At 41.8% G+C, this 20,854-nt stretch overlaps 1 protein-coding gene across 7 annotated transcripts in view; it reads right to left on the reverse strand.

The window, feature by feature from the left end:
• Positions 1–20,854, reverse strand: part of rbfox1 (RNA binding fox-1 homolog 1) — a 322,181-nt gene that overhangs the window by 31,852 nt on the left and 269,475 nt on the right. For 4 of the 7 annotated variants that reach the window (XM_078558391.1, XM_078558393.1, XM_078558394.1 and 1 more), the window contains exons 8-10: positions 18,768–18,900; positions 6,063–6,102; positions 1,082–1,146 (exon numbers count right to left, since the gene is read on the reverse strand). In XM_078558391.1, coding sequence (XP_078414517.1) covers positions 1,082–1,146; positions 6,063–6,102; positions 18,768–18,900 — 238 coding nt within the window. The remainder of the gene's footprint in view (positions 1–1,081; positions 1,147–6,062; positions 6,103–18,767; positions 18,901–20,854) is intronic. The other 3 variants (XR_013578929.1, XM_078558397.1, XM_078558395.1) reach the window with 1 other exon arrangement.

The following is a 20,854-nucleotide window of genomic DNA, read 5'->3' on the forward strand; positions in this document are numbered from 1 at the left end:
TTCCCCTTAACAAAAGAAGTTAGCTTTGTTTTTTATTAAATATGCCAAACCACAAATTATTTTAATTGCTTGTGAGATTACATCATTGTGATGAAGTAACCCAACATATGAAATTAATTTGGAAGTGTAAACAAAATGAATTAAATATTTTGTTGGGGGAAAAAAAATCAAATGAGTCTGAAACATTAATCAACAAAGAGAAAACTTTATCTGCAGCTCTGCTGGCTAGGGTACAATCATTTCCCAGTGGTTACAGTATTGATCTGTAATTGGGCACTTCCATCCATGGCTTGACAAGGGATGGTATGGAGAACAGTAATGTCATTTAAGCCTGCAGCAGCTGTCAGGAGGGATGCAGCTTATTTCATCTGGGGTTTAGAGTATCAGTTGGTGGAAGGGTATCATATGAGGCCTTGAGTATCTCTCAGGGAGCCTAGAGTAAACCATAACTGAAATAATATTTAGTGTGGCACCATCTTCAGGAATGTCATTAACAAAGCTGAGTTCTGCCTTTCTCCTTGCTTATTGTGGAGCATGACCGATGAACTGCATGCTAGTAATTTTTTTCAAGACACTAAGTTAAAATGGAAGTGGAAATGTGTTTAAAAGCACTCAACTTGCCTTTGTGGGCAATTTGTTCTGCTCAATTCAATTTAGACACTCAAACTCCAGCCACTTTGCTCTTTCCTACTCAATTTTTATTGAACCATTTTAGATTTTCAAATTAAATGAAAGCAAGTCAAGTACATTCCAGAATGGCAAGTCAATATTTTCTCATAAGGAATTATAAATTTCCTTCATCGTTTCACACAAAACGGTTCGAAATTCAGAACCAGTCTAAGTTGATGGTTGAAAAGTGGCATAACAGATATCAAAACACCATTGCAGAAGCAATCATAACTTGACCAAATTAGAGCAGCCATATCACACTTACAGTAGTGGCTTTCACAAATTCACCACTCAACAATGTTATTTGTTTGAATGATAATCTAACATTCCTGAGAACTAGCTCCTTTTCATCCTAGCACTGAGTCATGTAAATTACAATATGATAAATCAAAAAAAGGAAAGGCTCCCTTACCTGTCGCTGTAGGCAGCAGCAGTAGCAGTGGCAGGTTGGGCATACCTGTAGGCAGCGTACCCACCCTGGAACAAAAGAAGCAGCTCAGTCCATTTGCAATTCCATAGCATAGGAGGCCCAGTATTTTCAACATTTATGGAAGCAGATCATGATTTACGCCTGAACTTATGATTTCACATTTGATAAACTCAATGGGATATTTTGACAGAAGAAACATGAATTTGTAAAGCTGTTTGCTGTAAGATACATACACTTTTCATTGCTATTTTACCATAACCTATCACATTGTTTGTCAAGCTAGATCTGGCCGGTGATTTTGTTTTGCAGGTGATGAAGAGGGCAAGCAATATATCAGCACCATTATAGTCTTAACATATTCAAGGTATGTGAATTCTGGTTTAATCTTCTGAGGCAGAGTAAATGATTGGACTCAGATTTTCTTGACAAATAATGCTTGTTCTGATGGCTAATAATCTAAAATAGACACCAGCATCTATCTTTATACAGATAAGTGGTCAGAGGATGAATTATATTGGCAGCGATGCATTGCATTGGTGTACCAATGTGTTGAATCACTCAATGTTAGGATAATATTGCATGTCCATTATTTCCCATGCACAGGATTCCCAATCTTGGCTCAATCATTAGTGGCGGGTATTGAGTAGGGTACAGATATTGCTCCACTAAAACAGGGAAAATAAAATCAATGACAGATTCTTCCACACTGCTCTCTTGTATTTCCTTACAGCTGGTTGGGGAGCAGGATTGGCAGAGTTCTGGTGTCAGAATAGTTCAGGTCAGCTGCCCTGTTTGGACAATCCAAAGGAGGAGAGTGGGTAAATTTTAAAGAGGAAAAGAAATAAAGTTCTTATTTAACTGAGCTAAATGAATCATTTAATGGCACTGTAAATTACTCCTTACTATTAAATTGATTTATTGTGTCAAGCCTAGGCCCATGACAATTTTAAAATGTCATTTATTATTCTTTATGTTAATCCTTGAATCAAAAATGTGTAAGTTTGAAAAATTAGACATTCATTAAACATATCTATTAGGTTTAGACGTGAGATCACACAGAAAACAATATTCAAGAAGAGATATTTTAAAAAACCTAATCCACACTGCTGATCTGAATCTGAGTGTTGTGGTTGAGAAATGCTGACTGTGTGCCTACTTGTTACTTAATTTAGAGGAACACAAGTTTACATTGTTCAAGTACAGCTTGCTGCTTTGTGCACTGAAATTGGCCACCTGCTGCACAAATGTTGAAAATACTGAAGGATCCTAAATATTCTCTCAAGGTATCCCTAGCATGTTGATCCTAATGCATTTGTTGGCTCTGTTATTAAAATTAATTCTTTAAAAACATATGAATTGGAATTAGAATTCAGTCATTCTTATAGAAATTCGATTTTAATTAAACTAGCTCTCGCCAATTTTGAAAGTTAGGATAATTATGGATCTTCAATTAAGCTACAGGACAAACAAATGCGCATTCAAAATGAATTGTGGGCAGTGATGCATCGATTGTCAAACTGTGAGAACAGCAGAGCCTCCTGTTCAATGGGCTAGAATGTTATATCAACCATTTCTAAATGATCTCAGCATGCCAATTAACATACAGAATCCAGTCTCTGTAGATAAAGCAAACACCATTTATGATCCAATTAAAATGTGGTTGGAAGTGGCCGTCCCACCATCCTTTGGGACAGCCTCCTCACTGTGTATTCTTGCAAGCACAGTGGAAAAAAAATAAGACTTATAAAAGTCCTACTTACTAAGCTTTTAGCCAAGATTTCCCGTCCAAAATCAACATTCATTCACAATAATTTTTGCCACCATTCAGCCCCAAGCTCTAGTTACTCAGCAAACCCAAACTGCCTGAAAATGGTTAATATTCACTCAAAGCAAACCCTTCCTGCATCAACAATTACCCCTTTTATTTCAGTTAGTAAAAACATTTCACGGCAATCCACATTCAATATGATGCTTCGCTCATTATCCAGTACTTCATACCTGTAGTAACTTATTGCCATACACAAGTTCTTGATATACTACTCTATAATGAAACAGAAATAATGTTTGGAATGTAAAAAGAATGAATAACCCATGAACCCAATAAGCCATTCCTTTTCAAGTTTGGTACTGAACCATTGAAAACCTAAAATCCATATAAATTAAGTATCACCAAATTGAAAAAAAAGGTAGAAAGTACTATGAGGAGTGAAGAGGGATTTCTGTGCTATATTTTCTTCTTATCTTGAAAAGATTTTCTTCTGTTTACTAAAGTTTCACGCAATGTGATTTTTCATAGTCTCTGAAAGATGAATTGCAATGGTTGAGAAGCCAGAGTGCTACCTGTATTTCCTAATGTTGTCTAATTCATTTTTCATATTTCTAACAATTAAATTTAAACTTGGAGGCTGAGGCCTAATTGAGCAACTTTGGAAGGAAAACGCAATGAAGACGGCTTCCAGGGGAAAATTCTAGTGTTCCAGTTTTTCAATATGATATAAAATGCATCTATATTGCAAAGTACTGAAAATTAGCATGCTTTGTTTTAATTTATTTTGACGTTTGAAGATGTCAATGTCCAGAAGAAAAATACTAACATCATCTTCCATTTAAGAGGTATCGCTGCTGAAAACTAGTATAAAAGTTGTTTTACATTTTATTTGAACAATAAATATTGTTAATTTTAACAATGGGGAAAATAGTTTTAAAGATTAAACAAAAGACACAAGTTTAAAAACCTTATGATTCTCAAGCAATAATTATGAGGTTTTCTGCTCGCAAGCCTTAAGGACCAAGTGTCTTAATTCAACATCTAACTTGATCAGGTCCAAAAAAGAAAATGATGGGACCTGTGCTCTTTTCTGTCTCCTTATTTCTTCCTTCTTAAGGAAGAACCATCCACCTCCACATGCCCTCCTTCCGTCTAACAGTTGACAAAGTCTAAAGACTGAAATCATCAATTCCAGTTCAGTTAATCCAGCTCAACTGGTTGATAATGTGGTTAATGTGATGTACATGGAACTCCAAAAGGCATTTGATAAAGTGCCACATAACAGACTTGTCAGCAAAGTTAGACCCTTAGAATAAAAGGAACAGTAACAACATGGATACGAAAGTGGCTGAGCGACAGGAAACAGAATAGTTGTGAGTGGTTGTTTATTGCACTGGACAAACCCTGTGTTAGGATCTTTGCTTTCATCTATACTAATGACCTAGACTTGATGAGCAGGGCACATGTTCAAATTTTTCAGATAACACAAAATGCAAAAATATTGTGAACTGCGACTAGGATAGTGATAAACTTCAAGAGGGCATAGATGGAATGGTGGAATGGGCCGACAAGTGGCAGGTAAAATTTAATACAGAGAAGTGTAAGGTGATTTAATGTAATATGAAAAATGAGGAGAGGCAACATAAGTTAAAGAATACAATTCGAAAGGGAGTGCTGGAGCAGAGGGATCCGTGAGTATATGTGCACAAATCATTGAAGGTGACAGGTTAATTAAGCATAGGGGCATAGAGTACAAAAACAAGTAATTTAAGATTAACCTGCATAAAACACTGTTTCAGCCTCAACTGGAGTATTGTGTCCAATTCTGGGCACCACTCTTTAGGAAGGATGTGAAAGCATTAGAGATGGTGCAGAAAAGATTCACAAGAATGGTTCCAGGGATGAGGAACTTCGGCTGCTTGGATTTGTTGGAGAAGTTGGGGCTATTCTCCTCAGCGAAGAGAAGATTAAGAGATGATTTGATTTGATAGAGGTGTTCAAAATCATGAGGGGTTGGGGCAGAATAGGTAGGGAGAAACTGTTCCCATTGGCAGAAGCATCCAGACTAGAAGACACAGATTTAAGGTGATTGGCAAAATAATCAACTGCGACAGGAAGAAAAACTTTTTTACATAGCAAGCGATTAGGATCTGGAATGGATTGCTTGATAATATGGTAGTGGCAGATTCAATCAAGGCCTCCAAAAGAGAATTGGATAATTATCTGAAGAGAAAAAAAAATTGCAGGATTGCGAGGAAAAAGCAGGGGATTGGAACGAGGTGAGATGCTGTTGCAGAGTGCTGGCAGGGGGACATGATGGGCTGAATGTCCTCATTCTGTGCAGTAGCCATTCTATGATTCTAATGTGCTCTTTTGGGAATGACAAGTTCCTTTGTTGTATTTCCTGTTTCATGATGGGTAACAATGAGATGGAGCACTCCACTATTGCAAACTATCCATCTGGTGACTGAATTAAGAACTGGGATACATTCTCCTGGAAACCCACAGATTTTGAACATAAGTATAAGTCTTCGATTTGATCCTAGGGTGCTCAGAATTTTCAGTTGTGTACCTGTCCCATTTGTACTTTTAAACTTATGTCTTAGCCTACAGTGTAGTACAGTGTGAAAGTGACCAAGCTTGCCTGAGTTAGGAAAACCAGCAATATAATTGGAAACAAAAGTAAGTAATATTTTGATGCCACTCTCCCATCTATCATTTTAATGAGCAACAGAACCATTATTCTGATAACATAAAATCTGCAGATATCATACACATTAAAGTCACCAGAAAAATGCCTACAGAACCCTCCAAAAATAGAACAGAAGTGACATGAAATGTTTGGAAACTAAATGAAAAAAATATCCTTAACAAAATGAAAGCCATTTACAACACGGTTCATTAACAGGAATCATACTGCTACACATTATGCTAATATTTTAAGTTATCACCCTGTGTGCTTTTGGATACCATAAATCTGAGAGGCACATACAGGCTAAAGACTATTTCAAGATAAAATTATGAAAAATTACAAGGATATGAGCACAGCTACATTGTTGACTTTTGTACATTGTGTTGAATGCTTTTTGACAGGAGGTATAGCAAAGTCAAAACTGAGGGACACTGCCCAGCAAACTTGGATGAAGAATGACTTTAGTAATGAGTGAAGACTGTATGTACATCACGAGTACTTACATAAATATCTGCACCATAAAATCCATCTTGGTAAACAACACTGCAAAGATTCACACACAAAAAGAAACATTCATGTTAATGCATTTTCATGTGTAAGAGCATATATGCCACACAGGTTAGTCCACTGAAAGAGTAAAGGGTAAAACACTGATGTTTAAGGATGTTGAACAGATTTTTCTAAATGCATGTTTTTATTTAACATATATGACTGTAAACCAATGAGAAAGAGTCTCACTTGGAAAGCGCTGAATAAATCAGTGGAAACAATGACTTAATAGAAACCTGTCTATGTACTATATGACATGGTGCATTTGCCCTGCCTCAATGGTACCAGCAAGGATCAGTGTAAGTGGCTCCCGAATTGAATGCCAACATATGGAGGCACATACTGGTTAAGCAATGGATGCAAAATTAGGGGCCTCTCCCTTGCTGAAAACATTTTGAAAGGAATGACTCCTGTTACAGAAGCTGGTTTGATGATGCAATGAAATGGAACCTGTTTATCCCATGTTATCATTCTTATCAACAAAAGTACAGGTTGCATGTAGCTTGAGGCTGACAGCATTGATTGGACAATGGACTTTTCAAACACAATCTGATTTAAAGACAGGTCCTCCTACTGCTGCAATGGGATGGTTTTACTTTCTATTCCTGTCATACAACAGATATCTATGAGTTCATTGTTCAATTAATATTAAATACAGAGAAGTCACACACTTTACATTTCTATTCACTTCAAACTGAGTTAAGACAAATTTATCTCAATAAATGTCAGGCAGAGAAAATTCTCATCATATCCCTCTGGAGTAGAGTTGAACAGTGATCCAGAAGACCCAGTTTTCTCTCCCACGCCTTTTCTGCAGCTTGAAGGCAGGTGCAATGCCAATACTCTCAGCAAGCTGATCTCAGGGAATCACCTCTAGTTTTGTTTGCTAAGGAACCAGACGGACAGGGGTTGCAAAATTTGGTTGTGCAGCAACCATAACTTTGGTGCTATGAATGCAGTTTCTGATCCAAAATGATATCTGTGCCATGCCAGCACACCGGTACTGGCCATGCAGGGTGCCATTTTGGTGAGGTTGTTAACGTGCACACTGGGAGCATGTGCCAAAAATATGCAGGGTAGGCAGGCCGTGATGTCTGTCAATGTAAAACAGTTTCACTCTTTCGATGCTGTACTTGTCATGAATGCTCCAGCTAACACTCTTTCAATCTCGCACAGTTAAGCAGCAGGAAGACATGAACAAACACTTTCAGGTTAATTGCTGATTTCTACTGGCTGTTGATGTGTTAGTAGAAATGTTTGGAGGTTTGTACTGCTAGAAGCAGACAAGTACAAGCAGGGAGGAGGAAGGGGGGAAGTGTTTTCAGAAGGAGGCCATATTCACCCAGGGTCTTCAGAGACCAATTCTCCTTTCTCAACCTCATTAAGGAGCAGGGTTTGTGCTGCTTCTGATTCACAAAGGAGATGCTCACTGAAATTTACCATCTGTTGCAGGCAGACATGCAGCCTCAGAGAAGGGTAAGGGCAGTATTGACTGTGGAGGTAGCTGTGGTCATGAACTTCTTCTGTTTGGATTCCTTCCAGGATGGAGTAGGCCATCTCCAACATCTCACAATTTGCCATCCACTCTTGTATACTGGAGATCACACATGCCATGTATTCCTACAGAGGACAAGGCATATTATCTCTTTCCAGAGAGAAGCCGGCAGAGCAAACACGTGGCTTCGCTAGGATAGAGGGCTTTCCCAAGCTGCAGGGTACCACTCGCTGCCACATGTCACCTTGAATGTAAGTTCAGTGATGCAACACAATTCACTCCCTCAATGTCCAGCTGGTGTGTGGCCATAATCAGTGTACCATGCAGGTGAATGCCCAGTAACCCGGCAATAGTTATGATGCCTCTATACCATGCCATCAGCTGACCCATCATCATTAGAACCACCACAAGGGACCAGAGAGTGGCTACTGGGTAACAATGACTATTTGCTGACCACCTGGCTCATAACTTTGGTGCACAACCCCAGCACATTTAGGCAGCATGTACATAACAGAGGCAACACTGCCACACAATATGTCATTGAGAAGACCACTTCAGCAATGTTTCTGCTGCCTGGGCGGCTCTGGAGGAGCTCGCTGGTAGTCTACAAAGTACTTGCGATGATTCGTTATGGTCTATGCTGTGTCCTGCACATCCTTGCCATCATCAGGGTACAGCTCTTGCCAGCAGATATACAGCGAACAGCTGAGGGAGAGGAAGTGGAAGACGAAGTGCGTGAATAAGGGAGGAGGCAACCAAGAAAGCCAATTTCCAATCACGCTGTCCATTATTGGTTTATCCGAATGCGGTACCAGTGAATAAAATCCCAAAACCTTATTAAACAACAGTCCCACACCTTATTTTCCTTCTATTATTGACCATCACTGAGTCCTTTTGGTCACAATATTGAAATAAAAGTCATCACAAAGCAAACATTCTAAACCAACTTTATCAATCAAACCATACAATATTCCAGACAAAAGTTAATTAATTACTCTCATGCATTCCCTTAGTGCCTGTTTTCTGTGAGATTATGCATGGCCTAGTGTTCCTACGCAGTGCTACCTCAGTGGTTGCACCATGGCTGGTGAAAGGCTGCTGACTTTCATTGACGAGGCTGCAGATGGCCTTGGAGGTTACCTCATGTAGCTCTGGGCCTAAAAGGTTTGGTTATGGGCTACACAATCTCGACATGGGCGGCAGCAAGTCTGGGTTGCCTGACTGAAAGGCAAGAGTAAGGGAACTGGCAGAGTCTTTTTTTCATTCATTTATGGTATGAGTGTCGCTGGCTAGGCCAGCATTTGTTGCCCATCCCTAATTGCTCCTGAGTGGCAGTGGTGGAATGATGAAGGCTGTCTTCCTGAGAGAGGACAACAGATCCGTATTCAAGGTGCCACAGCCATTCCCACAGGGTAGTGCCTCAGCAATCCTAGAAATCTGCGGTAAGCTGCAAAACTGTGCAAACTCCTTTGAATACTGGTACGCACAGCCATTATGGTGGCAGTCCGAACACTCATGGCAACAGACATCTTGCGTGGTTTCAGTCTGAGCTTCCACTGTAACACTCAGGTGCTTGGCGGGGCTTTCTGCTGTGTTGCAGTAGAAACTGAGGCATCAGACATTGTTTTATGATCGGCTACTAAGTGTGTAATGGAGTTGGTCATAATTTTCAAGCTGGAAAGGATGGATTCCCAAGCTCTGCGCAAAGCCACATGTCAAATTGGCCCTGGAGATCTCCACGTTCCTTGACAGTGGCCGCAGGCTTTTTGATAGATGTGTCAATGCACCCAAGCATTTCATCATGCATGCCCATCAGCCTTTCTTCAATAGTTTGTCACATCGATGCCTTTACCCGAGCCCTATGCGATCTCACCTACTGGCGAGCTGGCACCTGTGGTACCCTTGTCCCCAGCCCTGGCTGCAAGTCACTCGTGCCCAGTGTCTCACCACATGTATATCTCACCTCTAAGCTACCCTCCAAAATATGCGCAGTGTCAGTATCTGAGCTGGTGGCTGCATGCGGGTGTGAGTGACACATTACTTCTTCTTTATTATCTTCCTGTTTTCCATCTCTTTCTCTTCCGCCCACTGCCTGGCCAGGTGACAGTTCTTGGATGTCTGAAAGGAGAAAAACGGTTGTGTTGGGAGGCGCAGGGTGGGATGGGGGGAAGCAAGAGGTGGCACAGAATTTGAAGTCTGTGTATCAGACGAGATTGTAGGATGAGGGAGAAGGGGATGTGAGAGGAAGGATTAGCATATTGTCATCTTACATGTTTTCAGCCTCACCACTGGCCATGGCCTCCGTCATGGCCATTGCAATGATGGTGAAGACCATCTCATCCATCATGGTAAGGATATGCAGCTATGACTGCTTCCCACAGGTTGGATCCTGCTGCCTTCAGTTATTACCATCATATCCTGCAAGAGAGAGGCAATTGTGAGAGTGGGTGCAATGTATTTTGGTGATGAGGCTGGAAGACTGAATATCTGGCAGTGTGTGCAAGCCATGAGATGCGGGTATAAGACTTGCAGCTGTGCTAAGTGTGTGAGAGTGAAATGAAGCTAAGAATGTGAAGTATGAGTTATGATTTATGGAGATTTTTGATAAGTGAGTGATAGAGTGCAATGAATTGAACAGGGTGTGAGGCTAATATGCAGCTTGTGAAATATGGCATTTGAAGGTGCATTCATGACTTTGACCTTTCGTGTGATGCCAGTGAACTTCTTGTGACACTGCATCCAGGTCATCGGGGCTAGACTGCTGGCATTGGCTGCATCAGCTATCTGAACCCACTGTCTTCTCAGTGTCTATCCAGAGGGCCTTCTGACCCCCTGTTGGTAAATAACCTCTGTGCTCCTGTCTGCTTCCTGCACCAAGGCCTCCAGTGCTGCATCACAAAACCTTCCTTGCTGTACTCTAGCGACATCCTGGGAGTTACCATTGACCAGAAACTGAGATGAACCAGCAATAAAAATACTGCAGCTACAAGAGCAAGTCAAAATCAGGAATTCTGATGCGAGTGACTCACCTTGTGACAGCCCAAAGCCTGTCCACCATCTGCAGGGCACAAGGCAGGATTGTGATAAAATACTCTCCACTTGCCTGGAGAAGTGCAGCTCCCGCAACACTCAAGAAGTTCAACACCGTCCAGGACAAAGCAGCCCTCTTGATTGGCACCCTATCTATCATTCCCTGCACCACTGACGCACAGTAGCAGCAGTGTGTACCACATACAAGATGCACTGCAGCAACTCACCAAGAATCCTTAGATAGCACCTTCCAAAACCACAACCTCTACCACCTAGAAGGACAACGGGGGGCAGCAGATGCATGGGAACACCATCACCTGCAAGTTCCCCTCCCAGCCACACGCCACCCTGACTTGGAGCTATGGGCTGGATTTTATGGGGCGCCATATTCCCCGCTGAAAAGTCACTCCTGAGTCTGCCCACCCAAAAGTCAGCTGCCAGGCAGCCATTTTACACTGGAAGCATCCTTAATTGTTTCAGGATGAGTCTTCGGTCCCTATGTGGGTGGAAGTCCAGCCTTGGAGAGCTGTGGGCCAATCTCATTAGCCAGCAGTGCTGTAGTCCCAGGTTCAAGCAGTGGCCAATGCTGGGACTACAGGCAGTTCCGAAGAAAGGGAAGTGATGCAGCATGGACTTAAAGGCAAGTTCAGGGCTTTGGACAGCCTGACTGACAGACCCCAGCAAAGAGGGAGAGGTGAGTTAAGGGACCAGGTTTGAGATGCTGGTGGGGCTGGGGGGGTGGGGGGGGGGTGGCGGGGGGCGGCATGAAGTGTTTAAAGAGGGGTATGAGCTTGAGGAGGTACCCCCAACTTCTTGTCTGATATCAACCCATGTTGTAAAAACTGCTAGGCTACCCACCTGGCTTGAATCTTCCTCTGCCACGGTTAAATAGCAGTGGAGGTGGAATGAGGCTCTTATGTATCCCGCCCATCATAAATGGGAGAAAGGTCGGGGATGGGTGGGAAGACCATGTGCTTTATTTTATGAGCCCCCCACCTTCAAATACACCAGCCGGGGGAGGAGTGTGGGGGTCATAAAATCCAGCCCAAACCACCTTTCCTTCACTGTTGCAGGATCCTGGAACTTGCTTCCCAGCAGCACTGTGGGTATACCTACACCACAGGGACTGCAGCAGTTCAAGATGCAGCTCACCACCACTTCCTCAAGGGCAATTAGGGATTAACAACAAAGGCTGGCTTCGCTAGTGATGCCCACATCCCGTGAAATAATAAAAAAAACCCTCTCCCTGCAGGCTGAGAACTCTTCCCCAGCTACCTCCAGCAACCTGCTCCAGTAAAAATGCACCAACTTCTTAAAGAGATGCAGGCTGGGGAACACAGGTTCAAACTACTAAAAACTAATTTATCAGGATGCAAGGAAATTCCCATGGGAAGAGCGATCAATGTGTGGAATAAACTTCCGGATAAATTAGTGGAGGCACAAACCTCATTGAAGAAGCAACTGGAGGCTACAATGGGCGAATGCTAGGATCTCACTGGAGGGATGAATTAAGACAAGTTAAATAGTCTTCCTCATCCATATTTATCTTGTGATCTAGTGAACTGATGGCTTTGCTTCAGCGTGTTTTGCACCGGTGCCAGTACAATTACAACCAGTGTGTTCCTGTCCTACTTTTTTGCAAAAGCCTTAACAAACTCTGTCAGGCAATTCCTCATTCAAGCAAATAAAAAGCTGGCATAAATGAATTTACAAAAATAAAGCTGCCAATGGCATTGCAGCAATAGGAATGCTTAGAATAGATACTTCAAATGGCTTTACGGTGATCTGGGTCCATTCATGATTTGTTCTCGGAGTTACACTAATTTGATACTTACCTTTGTGTGGCATATTTGGGGTAATTTTAACCCCCAAGAATGGGTGGAATTGAGTTAGATGGTGGTAAAATGTTTTTAACATTTCAAACTTGCCCCCAACTCACCTGTATTAATGAACATGAGTCAGTGTGTGGATCATCTATGCACTCCAAGGAAGCAGGTCAGTCAGTAGAATCTTTTTTAGTATGCTGCCTGCCTCCATCTTTTTAATTTAATGCTGGCCGGGTTCCCTGTGTCTTGTGAATCCCGTCAGGTAAAAGGAGGCAAGACGGAGCAGCTGTATAAGGTAAGTGCATACACAGAACTGCTTGTGGGGCAGGACAAGTAGGAATGTTTCCCCGAGATCCAATAAGCTTCCTTCTGTAAGTCCCACATATCGCAATCTCTAACACCCCTACCCTGATAACTGGCCCATGATCTCCAACCCCCAAACAATCATGATCTCTAATTCCCCCATACATCCCATGATCTCCAATCCCCCACCACCTATCAGCAATGTCTTACCCCTGTGCCCCCTGCTTGCCAGCAGGCATCTGACCTTTGACTGTTTTCCCATCTGACAGGCAGCCTGGAAAACCCAGTGAAAAGAAAATTAAGTGATGTCTTGCAGTCAAATCCTGCAGGCACCCTTACTTCCAGGTTTCCTGTAAAGAAACCCTTTCTCCCTTCCCCTTCTCTCTTCATTGCCCCCAGTAAATATTGGGGCCACTGGATCAATATTTTTAAGTGAACAGCAAATTTTGTGTGTGTCCTACTCTTTTTCCATGGCATGTGCCATGAAGAGCAAGAACAGTCATAAAAACATATTTCTCCAAATTCCATTGATTTCAGCTGAAGTATGTTTAAAAAACAGTTGTTATACAGCGGAGAGGACATGCTTCTGATAGGGAATCGCTTGCTATCCCTATGTCAGTCACATGTGTTTCATCAATATGCTGCAAGTTCAAGTCTTTTACAAAGCCAGAATGCTAAGTGTCAATCAGTCATGAAGCAAAAGGTTAGAGGAAAGAAAAAAAAATCTAAGTTTCCAGTGTTATACTGCTCAATAGTCACAGTCACAACCTTAAGAATTGAAAGCATCATTATGGGGTAATATCGGAACTCAGGAGATGAAGTGCCTGTTATTGAAAGGATGGCCATAGCTAGTTCTTCCATAGATGATGATCACTTGCGCCTGCAACGAATGGTTTGACTAGTTTTCATCTGAGTCATTAAATAGTGCATAGTCACTAATATTTCACTGGTTCTTATCTGGGGAAATAAGTGGCAACTATAAATTGAGTACTTGTCTTGAGGACATAAACTTGGTGAGTTTTCACCTGGAACCACTGAATGGTAACACCATTCTGGATCAATGAAGGGGAAGACAGATTTGCCAATATGCCTCACCTGACAGCTGATTATCAAGCAGTTATGGTAGAAGTTGTGTTGCACTCTGCAGCTCAGACCATGCCACTTTTTCTGGTCAAAAGAATGGCAAAATAAACAAGGACAAATCTGGGGGGTAAAGCAGGATATTAAGGCATTAATCAGTTCACCCGTTCACAAAACTGTTTTAAAGAACTTGGGAAGGGAAAAATAGACCTCCGTCCAACGAAGTCTGAAAGCTGACCTGTAGAACACCAAGTAAGAAATGGATACAGGATCTCTACTAATCTGAACATGGCACGATGCTCAGTGGCTAAACGAGACAAAGGAATGAAAAGGGAAAGAATAAAGGTTGAAAATGAACAGACCTTTAAAGAGATTGGTAAGTTCACCCAGGTTGAATAATTGAGGAAGGAATCTTCATTTGGTAGTGTTTGGGTGCAAGGATACTTGAAAAGAAAAGTTGGCTCATCTGATTGTAAAATAGTGGTTGCAAATAATTGCATAGCTGAAAAATCAAAAACTGTGAACACAGCATCACGGTTTGAACTCAAAGGTAAAAAGTGTTCGGACATTTCACACATCATGGAGAAGGAAGAAATGAAGACATGTTTACTGAGTTATGTAAATAAAGCACTGGAAAGGGATGTGTACCCACTCAGGCAGCTTCACATACCTTTATGTATAAGGCAACAAATGTCTGGATTTAAATATGCAAAATGAGAATTAAAGGGATGATCTTGCAGAGAACTTATAGCATAGGAACTGGCCAGCCTCTTCCCATTCTATTCACTTGCTCTCACCCTATCAACATATCTTTCTATTCCTTTCTCCCTCATGTGCTAATCTAGTTTCCCCTTAAATACATCTATGCTATTTGCTGGAAAGTGACTTTTCTGGGAACTCCTTTCCTGTGTGGATCTCCTGTTTGTTTGGGTGTCAAGACCTGTGGTTCCCATTTGCTGCAGTTAGCCATCACTGCGACCAAATGTACTGATTTTATGAGACGTAGGCTTTCAGTCTAAATGGACAACAAGTAAAGATCTGTGGAAGAAAATAGAGGCCTTTGAAATATGGATGCTAAGACCTATGCTTAAAATTCCATATAGAGATCAGAAGACAAATAAAGAGGTACTTGAAATTGCAAGACCAAACTGAACTCTAAAAAGTGACTTCCGGAAAAGAAAATGCCAGTATTTCAGCCATTTGATTAGAGCTAAAAAGCTACAGGGATCTCTTCTCGAGGGCAAAGTGGAGGGCAGCAGAAAGAGGGGTTGACCTAGATGTAGTTGGATGATGGATGTCACAGAGTGGTTGCTACAGTGGATGTGTGAGGATTTTACAAGACAGACGAGCGTGGCATAATATGACAGCCTCCTGGTAGGAGTAGCTACAAGCAGCAGCAGGCTTTCAGTTCTCAACTATCTCCATCAACACATGTCTTCTCATCAGGCAAAGCTAGATTGATGCCCGCTGGTGAATGAATCGACCACACTCACCAAATTCTCCCAAAAATAAATTTCAAAATGACTTTTACTGAAATTATGTCTATTGCCATTAAAAAACTTCAAATTTGAGAAGTTCTCCCCTCTAGATCCTGACTGTCAAATATTAGCTAACGATACATTAATGTGAGACCGAACCCTGGATCTCAAAAGGCTGTTGCCACATGACTGTAACATGGACTGAGAACCGTTACTCAGGAATTGGTGCGAGAGGCTCTTGTGGTGTGCATGCATTCTGTCTGCCCTGCTGTGCTCTGGAGTCTATCTTCTGGGCCAACATTTCTTTGGGTTATGTCCCAGCTTAAGTGAAACACCAGGGGGTGGTTATATAATTCAAAGGCAGGTGCCAGTTCCTCTTATTATTGGTATGGAGTCCTGAGATGTGGCCCATGCCCTGGTACTTCAATGTGAGTGGCAAGCACAGGGAACTCTTCAATCAAATGGCATTACTTCCCACAAAATTTATTAAATTCGAGGTCGCCACATAATGCAGCTGGAGTACCTTTTTTAAACAGTGCGAAAGGATAGGCTCTTTTTAAAACTCCACACCCCTCCCTGATGTTCTCCTGCCATTCATGTACCATGCCACCCTTCCCCTTCCCCCAGGCTGAGCAAAGTATGGCATTTTATTGTGTAAGTTGAGATCAGGAAAGATCAGAATGAAGCCAATTTGGTTATCATGCACATGCATGGACTCATAATTAAAGATCCAAGGGAAATATGTAACCCTGCTGCCAAAGGGCCTCATTGACTCAATGCACCAGAAGGTAACTTCTGTGTCCCAAGGAAGGAAGCAGGTAGATTCAGCCAATGTTGCTCGTAAGGACATAGTTGTATGGGGCTCTGGACTGTTGCTAATCACAGACATAGACCCTGAGCTATCTGACAGAATAGATGCATTTAAGGATAGAATTTAAGTGGAAGCTGAATAAGTAATTAAGGGAGAGAGGAAGGGAAGGGTATGTTGATAGGGTGAGATGAATAAGAGGTTTATTGGGGCATAAACACTGGCATAAACCTAAGGACATAACAACATAAAAAATAAGAGCAGCAGTAGACTATGTGACCCTTCGAGCCTGCTCAGCATTCAATAAAATCATGGCTGATCTTCTGCCTCAACTCCATTTTCCTGCTTGCCACCCTCCCACCCCCCCTCACACATCCCTTAATTTCATGAGAGATTGACAATGTATCTATCCATGTAAGGCCAATTGTCTTACATCTGTGCTGTAAAATTCAATATAATTCTATGTGGTGTTGGATTGGCTATCTAATGCTGTTAACTTGTCAGTTCTAATAATCACACACTCTGATTGTTAGTTTAATTAATACTCAGTATCCGTTCATGCTGTCAGTGAGGCAGATGGCCTGAAATTCAAGCACCAGAGGGGTGAGCTGCTTAGGAACTGCACCGGCCACTGGCACCTAAAATACATTATTGAGCTGAGGTCATAGGCCCAATTGAGAATTGACCTCGAGTCTCTTGATTCTGGCACCTGTTTACTATTGTTGCACGCTTTGCACCTGAAAGCAGTCACTGGCGAATTTCCACTCCACGTCTATTATGGTCCCCTGATGTTTAATGATGAATTCCAGTCTCCAGACTCTGGCATCAGGAATAATTTTCCATGCAGAATTTATGGGGTAATCCTAACCTCCCTGGTGAGAAAGTGATGGAATCAGAACAAGTCTTGTGGTGCAAAACACCTTTGAGAGAATGTGAGCAGATTGACCACATGACTGTATGATCCAATAGCTGTGTAGCACAGGTTACAATGTAAAGGGTAGTTTGGAGTAGGGTCTGGATGGAGAAGCACACATCGTGTTAGTGCTCTGTTATCTATGTAAGTAAAGTGTGTGCTTCATCTTATATTGGTCTCTGCATCTGCAGCATATTGTTGCCAACTCACCAGCTGTACGATACGTGTGCAACCAAGTTCAACAGCAAAGTGACCCAACTGGAGAGTATAACAGCTCTATTCTACACCCTGCCTAATATATTACTTCCCATTGAAGCCAGACAGTTTAGATAAAAGTTACCACCTTAATCTGATAATGAATTAAAGTACAAGTGTCAAAACTATGATCCTGGACAACTGTCAATAGGTCAGCACTTCATCCCCATTTCTTGGAATAAAACTTAGATCCCAGAAGTGATGGAAAGACTTGAGTACAAAAGAAATCTTCCTTCAACAAGTAAGTTGATAACTTATAAAGTAACTATATGAAGATTTTTCAGACTCAAGCTTGGTAAAAGAAACATTTACTGATATTTGTGATGGTTGAATTAACTGTGATGGTTGAGTTAATCTGAGTCCATGAAGGGCGACAACAAAAATAACAAATGCAATTTCCATTTTCTAAATCATGGAAGTTTTTTCCTGAACTCTGTCCAACCTCCTTAAGAATCAGATGTTTGTAATCATCAAAAGAAACACATATCTGATTCCTCTAACTTATGCTCTACAGCATTCAGTATCTGGCAGACTTTACATAATGATCTGTGACATTTAAAGTACTTCAGGCTGGATTTTCCCAGTCCCTCGAAGGCAGGGTTGGAAGTGGAGAGGGGGGTTGCCAGGAAAAGAGAGGGGAGACACATCGGATGGCTCCCTAACGCAATCCTGCCGCTAGGGCAGTTTCTCAAGGGTGGGCTGGGAAGAGGCAGCCAATTAAGGTGATTAGCCTAATTAAAGGCGATCCTGCGGTTGCCCCAGCATTTTGGTGCCGGCAGAGCGACCTCCCCCAACCCCAGCATGAATAGTTCACCAGCTCCAATGGAGGTGACCTCGCTTCTGCAGGCTGGAGAGTGATCAGAGCCAGAGGCTTCATACCCCATTGACGGGCCGAGCATGAAAGGCTGCACTCATGATCAAATCCAATCCACTGGATGAGTTTCCCTCCCATCCTGATGGACCTGCCAGTCTTGAAATTGTTGATTGCTGTATTTCTGTGCCGGCCAGTGAGGGCTGTGCCACATTGAGGCACGCTCACAGTCCCCAGCCTGCCTCAGGAACACCCACCTCTTCCCGTAGGGCTGACAGAGTTCCAGTGCTGTCGGCCCTCTGATTGGGCCTGCAGCGTTGGGAGCCTGCCCGCCATCCTTAATTGGACAGCGAGCAAGGAGATGATGAATTAAGAGGGCATCTCCTGGAAGATTGCTGAGCCACTAACAAGTATGGGTTTGGGATCCCAATTTGGTCCAGGTGCACGGGCCCTGAGGCATGTGGGAAAATTCCTGCCCATTCAATTCAATGTCCATTGTACAAATTACAGTTACATTTCATGGCTTTAGGCAAGGTGCAGGGATTTGCACCATTCACATACTGTGTCAGTTTCCAAGTTGAGCGAAGGACAGTGTGCACTCTACTGGAAAACGCTCCTAGCTTCTCAAGTCTTTTGCCAACCTTTTAGCAATGCACTCACCCGCCATAGGCTGGAATGGGAGGAGGGGGTGCGGCTGCACGAAATGTGTTATAAACGGTACGTCCTCGACCCCTCAGGTGCGCGCCTCGATAGGCCGCAGCTGCAGTGGCGGCTGGGTAAGGGAAGCCAGGAACTAAAAGAGACGAAACAAAACAGTTACAACATTCCATATTTTGCCACAAATTAATTTGTGAAATAATCCTGCCATTTATATTTCCTCATGTGGCATTGTTTGCATGCACTTTGTTAATGAAACCCACATATTGAAAAGGGAGCACAAAGCTGTCCTAGGCTACACAATAGGCATAAAAAAGAAGCCTATGACATTCCTATTTATAGGATCCTGCAGCATTTCCGATAGTTCCACACAAGATTCTATACCGTTCCAAAAGAGTTTTTTGATGGGGAAAAGGTCTTTTTTTTTTCAAGTCAATTGGATATAATTAAAAATCACATTAGAATATTCAAAGAAGTCAGTTGTGCAACATATCAGTGTGGTGCACATGTAATCTGCTTACATGGTGCCTTAGTATAATCACAGAATTTTTTTCAAAAGCAACAAACCTTAAAATGCATTTTATACAGAAAAATCTTTTACTTAGATCCAAATATCCAGAAACAGATACCCAGGCATCACCATTCTGATGGATCATACAGAATCACATAGAACCTTAAAATGCCATTCTGCTAAGCCCGAACCACATTGGTGCATGGTAGCATTCAAATCACAATGTATCTGCAGGTATTGTGTGATTAGTAACATATTGCCATTAAATGCCCAGACTTTGCTGTACTAATAATGGCAATGCTGTCGACACTTGCCGTTATTACTGGGTAAAATTGACAGCAACTTCTGTACGCAGAGTTAGGTTCAGGCATTTGTCTTTGCACTTATCACATCAAGAATTATTATTTTGATCATGATTAATTAACAGTCTGATCTTCAAAGGAGATTTAGGTCTATAAATTGGAGTTTTGTCTGATTGAGGTGCATTGTAGAGGGTTCTTTACAGAGCCTCTGGAAATTTCCAGCAAACTGAGATTCTGTGCAGGAGGATATTTGGGAGTCTTAAGATCACATTGGACTGCTAACAATAAAGAGAAATCACGTGAAAACAGTAAATCTTTGAGAACAGCATTGCTTTGTACATGAGACAGTAAAACATGTGTTAATAATGTTAGCCTGTGCCAGTCTGGGCCAATTATGCAACATTTCTATCTTCAGATTGATAGGAGACTAGCAGAATTGTACATAAATTCCAAAATGCAACATTAATGTGAGATAGGATAATTGTACCAAATAATCTATTGCACCAGCCCTAAAAATCATAAAATCAGAAGAAATAAGAGCAGGAGTAGGCCATTTGGTCCATCGAGCCTACTCCATTCAATAACAGCATGGCTGATCTGATTGTGACTTTAACTCCACTTTCCTGCCTGCCCCTCCTCTCCCACCGCCATAATCCTTGTCGTTCAAAAATCTGCCAAACTTAACTTTGAATACATTCAATCACCCAATCTCCAGTGCTCTCTGGGAAGAAAATCCCATAGATTAATATCCCTGAGAGAAGAAATTCTTCTTCATTTCCATCTGAAATGAGAGATCTCTTATTTTTAGACTACGCCCCCTAGTTATTGATTCCCTTACAAGGGGAAACATCCTCCCAGCATCTATCCTGTAAAGTCCTCTCAGAATCTTACATGTTTCAATAAGATCACCTCTTATTCTTCTAAATTCCAATGAGCAGAGGCCCAACCTGCTCAAACTTTCCTCATAAGACAAACCCCTTCATCCCTGGGATCAGTTTAGTGAACTTACTCTGAGCTGCTTCCTGACCAACCTGGAATAGGCTGGCTCATGAAGAGTCTGGTACAATTGTTGAGAAGATAATGTGTGTCATTAAAAAGGCTGAACCGTAACAGCATAACACCATAAACCACTTGAAGAACAAAAAAGACAAATCACACAATCCACAGAATTTTGATCTCTTATATACAGATTCTAAATTAGCAATACTATTCTGCATAATTGAAAACTGGTTTGTATAACCGGATTTTATCAATTTCAATGAATATTTTTCAAGACT

This window comes from Cetorhinus maximus, chromosome 15 (assembly GCF_964194155.1).
Source record: "Cetorhinus maximus chromosome 15, sCetMax3.hap1.1, whole genome shotgun sequence".
NCBI classification, from domain to species: Eukaryota; Metazoa; Chordata; class Chondrichthyes; order Lamniformes; family Cetorhinidae; genus Cetorhinus; species Cetorhinus maximus.